The 10,973-nt window shown below is 44.2% G+C and overlaps 1 protein-coding gene across 1 annotated transcript in view; it reads left to right on the top strand.

Moving 5' to 3' along the window:
• Positions 1-914: 914 nt before the first annotated feature.
• The window catches only part of LOC129324255 (aldehyde dehydrogenase family 3 member B1-like), a 30,197-nt gene continuing 20,138 nt past the window's right edge, over positions 915-10,973 (top strand). The window contains exons 1-2 of the mRNA XM_054971415.1: positions 915-973; positions 6,980-7,433. Coding sequence (XP_054827390.1) covers positions 964-973; positions 6,980-7,433 — 464 coding nt within the window. The 5' untranslated portion in view covers positions 915-963. The remainder of the gene's footprint in view (positions 974-6,979; positions 7,434-10,973) is intronic.

The raw sequence follows: 10,973 nt of genomic DNA, 5'->3' as shown, positions 1-10,973 counted from the left end.
TGTGTCACTGTTTTCCTAGCCCTAACTGTTCCCTCCCTAACAGGATGCCACAGTTTTAATGACTGCTACTGATGACAATGAAGACTTGAGCTCATTATGTACTGAAATATGACACCATTTAGGTGGTTTAAATTATTTTCTGGTGTGTGGAGGGGGTGGGCAGGTAGGCTTCCTGTCCCATGCTCTGGATTACAGAGATTGAAAGTGTGAGATTTCAAGAATGCAGCTCATTCCAGAATTTGTAAGGGAAAAAAATTCCAACGATCTTCACTTTCCAAAGGGAGTATCTGATCTAAAATGCTTCCTTCCTGCTGCGTAGAGAAAAGAGACATGCAGGAGAAGCAGCAAGATGCAATAGGCAGGAATGATTTTCAGTGCTCCATCCCCTTGATCATCTGGATTGCTGTCTTCTGTACTTTTTCAGTGCAGTGGTCAAGTTGCAAGAGACTTACTGTCTGATATGACAAATGAACAAAGAAATTCAAATTCCAATATTGTACCTATGTGATTGTGTGAGTAGTAGAAGTTCTGCCTTTCTCTTCCACTCTGGTCACACCTACCAAGTTTGTCCTGCGAGGAACATCATTGTGCCTTTAAAGAAGGGATTCCTTTTATATGAGGGTACCTCTACTTTTCCTAGCTCTGTCCATATTTCCAAAAAGCCAGCTCACTCTCCATGTGGCCCTTAGGGGTTATCTTCTCCTTCACAGTCATATCCTTCTTATCCTTGAGGCAGAGGCAGGGTATAGACCCAGCCTCTCCTTCTGCAGTCCCAATCAGTAATTTGGCCAGCAGCCAGGCCTAATTACCAAGGATGAAGTGCAGAGAAAATAAGACATCAAGAATGCGCTGAGTCGAATGAAGTTCCTGAAGGAACAAATAAGACTTCCACCTACCAGTTGCTCCCAGAGCCAGCCAAACATAAGGAAGGAGTAGTACGGACTGAAGAATACAATTGCAGCAATGGAAAGAGGTACCAAACAAGAACATAGGATGGATGATAACCAGCTTTTTCTTTCTAGAGGAGGCTTATTCCAGCCTGGCCATTGGTTCAAGGCATTTGCTTGGCTAAGGAGTGGGACAGAGGGGTTTCTTTTCAATATTTTTTAAATCGCAGATTGAAACAGAGTAGGTGTAGTAAGTGGCTGTGGGAATGTTGTATACTGGAGGAATAAAACAAAGCAGTGGATGGTGTATTGGTGTTCTTGCATGGGATCCCTGTTCAAGCATCATTTCACCTTCAAGGATTTGGATATCTGAATATCTCAGCCTCAGTTTACCATTTGTAAATGGGCTAATAAGGAATTCCTGATAGGATCATTATGAGAATGAATTTGTCAATGCTGGTTTGTGCCCTAAGCCTTGGGGTTATGGTTGACCATATATCTAAAAATAAATTATGTATATTACTTCAGTTGTTGCTGGTTAGAGTTAATTGACAATGAGCATAAGGAATAACAAAGCCTGTACCCATTGGGATGGAGGCATTCCTGCATAGGTTGAGAGTTTATCCTTCCAGGGGAAATTGTGGTTTTTGAGATGCTGTGGTTTTTGGTTATGCTTCATGAACTGACTCTGGCTGAAGAAGACTTCTGGCAAATCCATTCTTAACAATGGCTTCAGTAAAGGTTCTCAAACTGTACAGAAGTTGAACAATGGAAATAACAGAAGCCACCACAGAATCATGGAATGCACTACCAATTGTGCTATTTGCTATCCACCACATGGTTTTTGCCAGGTATTCTTTGTAAGGATTTTATCAAAATTTTCATCCCTACTGGATCTGCTCAAAACCCCCATTCATTCATTCATTCATTCATTCATTCATTCATTCATTCATTCATTCATTCATTCATTCATTCATTTATTTATTTATTTATTTATTTATTTATTTATTCTCTGCCATTCTCCCCAATGGAGACTCAAATTGGCAGAAATCATTCTCCACTCCACCCTTGTATCTTTACAACAACCCTCTGAGGTAAGTTTTGCGGAGAGGGTATGAGTGGCCCGAGGTCACCCAGTGAGCTTCCATGGCAGAGCAGGGATTCAGGCCTGGGCCTCCCGGATCCTAGTGCAACACTCTAATCATCACACTGGTATATATTTATTTTCCTTGTGCATATTGAACACATGAGTCTTTAATTTCACATCATTTTTGTTATGCTAAATTTTCCATATTAAACCAAGGCTTTTTCCATAATTTTTTTTGGAAATAATAATAGTAATAAGAAATAAAAAGTGGCATACCTGTACATCCCTAATCTTTGCCCTGAGCTCCTGGTTCAGAAGACAGTGGTTTGGCAACCCAGAGGGAGCTGAGAAGGAGAAATATCTCTGAAGAGTATTAGGAAGTCTTGACTGAGGGCCAAGCTACACATGACGAATGACACTTGAACGGCAAGTGGATTGAGTGGAGGGCAAGTGAACAGGGAGAAATACACTTGCTGTTCAAATGTCATTCGTCATGTGTAGCTTGGCCCTGAGATGAATAGTGGCTGGAATGCTTACTCTTCTCCAAGCATAAGGACAAATTCTGTGCCACATCGAAAGTTCATCAGCTGTTCCTCGAAATCCCACTGTAAACCAGACTGACAATTTCTGAGGAAAATTTGTTTTGGATGCAGCTTGAATAATTACCAGGTTTTACCAGGCTGTAAATTTTAAGGGCTACTTACTTATTATAATATCCAAGTACAAAATGCTAGCTTATTAGATCAGACATAATTTTTAAAGGCTACTTACTTATAACAATATCCAAAACCAAATATGCATGCTTATTTCATCAGATATAGCAAAGCAAAGAGTGAGTGGGGAAGACAAGAAATATAAGTAAAGATATTGCACATGCAAAGAAAGAAGGGAGTGAGACCAGAATCACTGATTGCTGGAAAAGGTAAAATGGACATGCATTCAGAAAATCATACATGTTAGTTTTTCGAGTTAGACAACGTTTTTGAATGAGCTGCCGAAGACGCAAATCCTTCTTCCAGGCACAAGCCCCCCTCGCCACCCCGATACAAAGGCAACCAAGCGGGAGAGCTGGGAGGCCACCTGCGCGCTGTCCAAGCCACCTGCCGCAGCAATCAGGTTGGTGGTGCACGTGCGTGCCCATGATGACGTCACACGTGACGTCATCACACAGGCCGGTGCATGTGCATGCGTGGGGGCGCCTGGCCCACCAGCCGGCTGCGGGCACCGAAAACCCTGGCACCACTGCTGTAAACCTCCCAATCAACTAAAATATGTACAGACAGATGTTAAGTGTTCAGTATACGAACCACGTTTCTCCCAGTTTTAATTCTTATGGGTACAACCCAGAGTTTAATCTATTGTTTTATACAATCACAGTTGCAATATATAATTAATCAGCAGCAATGCAGTATGTGTTTGTAGAATGAAATTAAAATAGGAAGTTTTAATGCCTCAGACTGGGAGAAATTTGTTTTTTCTCTGAATTTTTACCAAGTAAACACAGTCCTATTAAGTATTATACCAACTCTGACTGTGAGTTTCCCATTACTCTGCTTACAAAGGAGCAACCTGTGCTCTGACAGTACCTTATAAAATCTAGAGGCCATAGTCACAATGCCCTTGAAATTAAGCCCATTGGAGCCAAAAGAGAATACTTTTTTGAGGGAGACAATTAGCCAAGAAGCTGACAGGATGCTTGGATTCATCTGTCAAAGTGCTGGTTTTTGGCCATATAACATAAAGAGGCTGCCTTTTCTGTAGACAAGCAGTTTGGGTACCTTAGGTGAAATGTGCTAGTTACAATGTGCCTCAGAAGAGGGATGCCTATCTGATACTCACTACTGCTTTCTGTCCCTGCATTGCTTGCCGTCTTTTTGTATTAGAGGCTGTTTTACTTTGATCCTGAGAGCACTACATTCACTAGAAGCTTGTCTAGGAATTTGCTTTTAAGTAAATGTCCTTAGGACTGAGGTGAAAACATGAAATTCTGTGAGCCTGAGGGAAATTTAGGAGGATGGCTGAAGTAATTCTGGGTCTAATTATTAGACATCTATAATCTGTGATGTTTACATTTGGATGCTTGGGTGTAAAGCAACCTAACAACATCAAAACATTCAGAGGACTGCCTTAGAAGGAACAATTATCAAACACATGCAATCAAGAATGTGTCTAATCTTCCCCCACTGTTAGCAGTACAACGTTATCCTCACACTAACAGGGAAGTATTGTCGAAGGCTTTCGCGGCCGGAGAACGATGGTTGTTGGGGGTTTTCCGGGCTGTATTGCCGTGGTCTTGGCATTGTAGTTCCTGACGTTTCGCCAGCAGCTGTGGCTGGCAGAGTGACACTGAGAGATCTCTGTCTTTTGGTGCTACACCTCTGAAGATGCCAGCCACAGCTGCTGGCGAAACGTCAGGAACTACAATGCCAAGACCACGGCAATACAGCCCGGAAAACCCCCAACAACCAACTAACAGGGAAGTTTATGAATACGGCTATATCATAACTCCCTCTCCTCATGTGCTCCAAGCACATGGCATGTTACCTGGCTAGGAAGGACAGTTCCCGATCTGTCTGGAAGGGGAAATTACTGGAACGTGAGTCATCATGAGGCAGAACTGGCTAGCAGCCCCACACCCCGGAGATGTGCAAAGATGTAAGAACAAAAGAAATTTTCCCTCACTCACCTTCATAATCAAGGCTACTCAGGGATCTGATATCCCTTCCCATCCAACAATTGCAAGTCGTTAATCACCTTTCTTATCTTTAGTAACATCTGGGAAGGTTTAATCAAACCTTTCCCATTTTATTGTCCCACCTCTGGAGACAGCCATTAAGCTATTGCTTTTGGGCAGAAGATGTGATCCTTCCCTAGGGTCAGTTCCACAGTATAATTGGACTTCCCAACCATGTGCTCTGTATGTGTGTTCTGGGATCCATCCATGCACCCACAAACACGTCTGAGCCTTCTTTCGGCCGTGAAGAGAGTAGCAGCTGAGCAACCAGCTTGGTAAATATCACCCTTCCCCCAAAGCCGCTTCCCCTTTTCCTCACTGCCTTTCTAGTTAGCTCTGTATGTATGCTATGTGTATTCTCTGTGTGTTTGCCTTATGGTTTCCCCTTAATATAAATCATTCCTGTTGAACAACCACCTGGTTCTTTCAATGAGAGTTTTCTAAGGGAACACTCCTGGTATACTTTGGTGGAGATTGTGCTAGTTACCCCCCTCGCTGCTTCTCTTTGTACGTTAATTCCCCCAACTCACAAGGAGATACCCCCATTTGGGTAATACTGCCCCTGCTCCTTGAAGGTGACTGGTTTAGCTGTGAAAAAACAATTAATCTTCTGGCACTTGAAAGACTAACAGGTGTAATGCATTATGAGCTTTGGGTGGGCTGGGGTCTACTGAAGTGCAACAGACTGATGTGCAGGCATGACAATATCGTTCCTTGGAAAAGCTCAGAAATGATGGCGGTTAGCTCTAGGAATTGTCAAAACTCTATGGTTTTACCCTAAGAGTTACCCTAAGTGATAACCCCAAGGGGAACTGATCTCTGTAATGTGGAGAACACCAGGCCCCACCTGGCAGCCCTAGTTGGGCCAACTGAGGGGCCATCAACTCATCAACTACAAAGGGTGAGAGGTAGAAGGCCTAACTATTCACCATTTCCAGTGAATTAACTTGGTTAATCCTTCCCAAATATTTATTCCAGGCTACTGATGCAAGGTTCTTCAGTTTAAGGTTCATATTTGGGAATTGGGCCTTTGGTTGAAAGTTATGTGTGCACTCACTGTTAACTAGCAGCCAGTAAATATGAGTTACAACATGAGCAACACAGAGAATAGTTTTAGGTCAATCGGGAGGGAGGGAAGGAGAACAGAAAAAAGTGGCTTGTTTTATTTGTCCTTGGGTTTTGAGCTCTTATGGAACTATTACGTGTAATCTTCCAAACTCATTGCTGCAATTGCAATGAAGCTTATTTTTGAAGGAAGCTAGTTTTTCGTCTTCTGAAAGTCCTTGGGAAGAAAAAAATGGCATAATACAGTCAGTAAATATACAAGCCCTTTTCTGTTTATCTTACCTCCTATGAATAATTGAGAAAGCTGTTTGTGTCCCTAAGCTCTCGCTCAAGGTCATTTCAATTTTGTAAGCTGCTTTGGCAAAATCTGTCATTACCCTCTTCCCCTACAATTTAATAAGAACGTACAAAATAACAGGGCATACTATCTGGGAGCTAGTCAGATGTTTGCAGTTGCCAAAATAAATAAGCATCTTCTTTTGCCTCTGGAAGATCAGAAGCAGTTGAAATCAATGAGTTTCTATTGGGAAGAGCAAGATTCAGGTCCAGTAGGACCTTAAAGACCAACTAGATTTCCAGGGGTATGAGCTTCCTTTGCCAGACTCTTGAAAGCTCATAACCTGGAAATATAGTTAGTATTTAAGGTGTCACTGGACCCAAATCTTGCTCTTCCACTACAGACCAAGACAGCTACCCCCCTGAAATTATTGGGAAGATTTTCCAGATGATTCATGTTCACTATATGATGGATTTCTGGCTCCCTCTAGAGGCTGGTGTTATGGAGGTCTGCTGTTCATCATGAAATATTGAGGCAATTAACATTATGGTGGCATGACTGGGGTTGCTAACTCTAGCTTGGCAAATTCCTGAAACTTTGGGGGTGGACCCTGGGGGTAGAGTCTTGGCAAAGCTCAACAGGGATGCGATGCCATAGAGTCTGCTGTCTGAAGCTGCCATTTTCTTCAAGGGAACTATTATCTGTAGTCTGGAGGCCAGCTGTAATTTAAAATTATTTTATACATATTGTATAGTGTCCATACATAGTAATGTAGTCTAAAACCCATTTAAACTGATGCTATGGGAAAATAGGACATTTCCCCCTGCTTCCATAGGAGAAGGTAATCATTTATAGTTGCAAGCCTAAACCATCGGGAATTTCTATTTGAGCACAATTGATGTACTGTTTCCTTGTTTTTTTCATTCTAGCTGGAGAACTTGTGCAAAGTGTTATGTCAGGGCAGTTTGAGTTAAGAAAACAGCAGAATATCCAGGAAGTTCCCTATTCAAATGAAGACAATCAGAATTTTGCTTGTTCAGGAGGACAGCCATGTATCAGAAAGACCAAAATCCAGGAATGTCCCTTACACCGTGACTCTAATTCATCCTACACTAGTTCTGCAGGACAACAGAATCAAAGACAACAATCCAAATTACAGGAAATTCCCCTTCATGATGGAGACAGACAGAACTCTGGTTCTTCAAGAGAGAACTCTGGTTCTTCAGGACAGAACTCTGGTTCTTCAGGACAGAACTCTGGTTCTTCAAGAGAGAACTCTGGTTCTTCAGGACAGAACTCTGGTTCTAAAGGACAGCAGAACAGGAGACCGCAACACAAATTTCAGGAAGTTCCCCCGGCATCTGATCAGCAGCAACACTCTAGGTAAGGAACTGGTACTGATGCTCTTCTAAAACTTGTCTATTCATTTTAGAGTATGCATACTCTAATAATATTAATTATTATATTAACATTACAAAGATATCAGAGCATGAAGAGGGACTGTTTGCCTTTGCTGTTTGACAATATAATATAGTATGTGAATAGAATAAGTCATACATGCTGCTTAGTCCTCTACATATTTACTTGGTTGTTCACTGGATTAACTGGGATTCTCTTAAGTGTGTCTAAGATTTCAGCCTTCCTGGGAGCAGGGAGGAAGGAGGGGGGCATACACTTAAGTACAGTCCATTGGAGTGTTTAATTCTGATCTAGATTAGCATAATCCTAACCACCCTTTCTTCCTGAAAGAAGCTCTGCAGTTTTAAAGTTACACGATTGGTAATAATTCAACAGGTGCAGCTTCTTCCGATCCATGTATCTTCAATCTGGAAAAGACTTGACAGAATTTCTGTATGTTATACAGATCACTTAAAATTATATATATATTATTTAAACAACAAAATAATAATAAACCGTACATAAAAAAGAAAAAATGTTTACCATGGTTATATAAATCAGAGATAATTATATATAACAGAGTATATAAACTACGGGCTATTTCTCCCCTGCATACCCATATTTACTTATATTAAAATACATTATGTTCAACATTTTATATTCAACACTTTAGAGTACTAATTTGATAATTAGTCCATTTTACTAATAGTTACTGTTAATTTTTCTTAATTTTCAGCTACATAATTGAAGAAAGCTTTCCATTTTTTCTAAAATTCTGGGCTTGGTCTATTATGCATATAAGAAGTTAATTTAGTCATGGACACATATTCATACAATTTATCCATCCACTCAGTCACATCTGGACAAGATGCTGCCTTTCTTTTTGTTGTCACCATAAATTTAAAAGGTTCGCTGTGTACTTTTATAATATTACTTGGTAAAATATTTAATAACATATTTTTAGGGTTCAACACAAAGTGAAACTTTAGTATATTTTGCATCTCTTCATATATTTTTATCCAATATTTTTTCACCTTCTTGCATGTTCACCACATATGATAGAATGTTGCATTTACATTTCTAACACCTTTCACTATAGACCTTATTAATTTTAGGGCTTTTTTTCTGGGGAAAGTGGTGGGGGAACTCTCACCCAGAGCAACATCTGGCAGGAGGTGATGCCCCTATCACTATATGCATGCACGCAAAGCACATGAATGCTCCTAGGACTACACAATAACGTCACTTCTGGGAAGTGACTTCATCACATACAGCATGGGCACGGGAGGAGTGTCCTCCCCCTGGGAGAAAGAAAGAGAAAGGAAGGGAAAGAAGGAAAGACATGGAAAGAAGGAAAGAGAAAGGGAGGGAAGGAGGGAGGAAGGGAAAGAAGGAAGGACATGGAAAGAAGGAGAGAGGGGGAGAGAGAAAGAAAGAAAGAGGGAGGGAGGGAGGAAGGAAGGAAAAGAAAGACATGGAAAGAAGGGAAGAGAAAGGGAGGGAGGGAAGAAGGAAAGAAATGGAAAGAAGGAAAGAGAGAAATGAAAGAGAAAGAGAAAGAAAGACATGGAAAGACATTGAAAGAAGGAAAGAGAAAGGAAGGGAGGGAGGAAGGCTTCAGCTGGGGGGGGATCCCCCTCCTCTCAACTGAAATTTAAAGCCCATTTGGGGCTTCCCCGGCTTCAGATGGGAGGAAGGGAATCCCCCTCCTCTCAGCTGAAGTTTAAAGCTCATTTGGGGTTTCCCCGGCTTCAGCTGGCCCATGGGGAAGTCTTGGACTGCAGGTTTTTTCTGTTTGTAATGCTGTTCATGCCCATGTCTACTCCCTGTGGACTTTTGCAGGAGAGCCACGCCAGCATGAGAGCTTGGCAAGGCAAGGCACGACTGCCGCCAAGAGCACCTCCCGCCATTCCCCTGACAACCCCACCCACACCAGTTAATGGCTGCACCACTCCTCTGACAGGCTGGCGAGGGACAAGTAGTGGTGCAGCCAATGGGGAGGCTGCAATGCCCACTGCCCACCAACACCCCACCGCCAGGGAGGAGGCATCCCTGCCTGGGGGGGGGGGCAGAAGTAATACTGAAGGCGCAGACAGGGCACCCACCCTCTCGCCCATCGAAGCCCCAGTTCTGATGAGAGCCAGGCCAGTGGCTGCACAGTGGTTGCAGCTCTGTGTGCCTGCAAATGCCCCCACTGCCACCGCCACAAGAAACAGGTTCTGCCTCCCTGAAAAGTGGGACCAGAAAGGGGGCAGGACCTAGGGAGGGTCAAACTTGCAGCTTGCAGCACTTGGGATCAGCCCCCAGGTTCTGGAGAGGCAGGTGGGGTGGGTGGGTTCTTCAATGAGTGACAGGAAAGCCCATTGGAAACTATGTGAGAGGCCAGAAGGCCCATTGGAGGTGATGGGAGCGAAAAACCACACCATTTGAACACATCACTGCATCACACAGTTGCAAGGAGAATGTGAGTTGGACCTCGAGAGCCGTGCTCTGGTCCTAGGGCGACGCCTCCCAGAGTGGACTGATGGCCTGCAGGAGCAGAGAAACTACTCTGGGGGCCACCATCCACCCTCTTCCTGCACCAGATTTCCCAAATCCATCCCTGACTTCGAAAACCGCGAAAAGAAGGGTGGTCCATCCTCCTGGAGGAGGAGCCCTGGAGATCCCAAGATATCACTCCATATCTCCCACCTCCCCGCAGCAACCTCCCCCTTCCCTCACATGCCACAGTAAGCTGTCTGGTTTATCAGATGCCAGCAGCTCTGTCTGTCAGAGAATGAAAGTCCTCAGTAGTGCCCTCCCTGCCTTACCAGACATTCATGGGCCACATTTCAATTCCCACCCCACTGCCTGAAGTTACACTGAGGGGCAGGGAAGCTGGGTGAGTGCCATCTGACCCCTGCTCCTTCTGGCAGCAGAGCCCACCCCACCCATCCCAGTCCTGAGCCAGGAAACATTTGCAGGGGTGTGTGAAAAGACATCCCTATTGGGAGTTGGGGCAGGGGCTAATGTCATCGTCAGGAGGCAAACAAAAGACAGGCAGTATGTTGTTTTTCAGCACATATTTTATTAAAGTGGAAAGGTGAAGATGTTCTCTGGACATGTGTCTTGCAAATGTCCTTTGGCTGGGAAGGGAGCAAAGGCAGTTCATGCAGCAGTCAGAGCTGCAAAATCCACCCCCGTCCTACCCTCGCAGGGGCGCTGTTGAGAAATGGCCTGCCTTGGGAAACTGCTCCCTGGGCTTGACCTGAATGGCACTCATGGAGGATCTCTGCGGGCTGCAACAGTCATGCTCCCAGGGCCGGTGCCACCGTTGAGGCAGTGAGGCGGGGGCCACAGGCACCTCAGGGCTGGAGGGGGCACTGGAAGGGGTGCCGGGGGAGGAGGTCCGCTCCCTGCGCCGCCACCAGCCAGCCCCATGTCGCCGCCGGCCAGCCCTGCGCAGCTGCCGCCGCCACCGCTGCTGCCACATGCCCCCAGGCAGGCACAGCAGCGATGGGACAGGGACTGCTGGTGGCGTGCGGC

Source organism: Eublepharis macularius, chromosome 2 (genome assembly GCF_028583425.1).
Source record: "Eublepharis macularius isolate TG4126 chromosome 2, MPM_Emac_v1.0, whole genome shotgun sequence".
Classification (NCBI taxonomy): Eukaryota; Metazoa; Chordata; class Lepidosauria; order Squamata; family Eublepharidae; genus Eublepharis; species Eublepharis macularius.
Note: the sequence above shows the minus strand (reverse complement) of the source record. Positions and strands in the feature narration are given on the sequence as shown.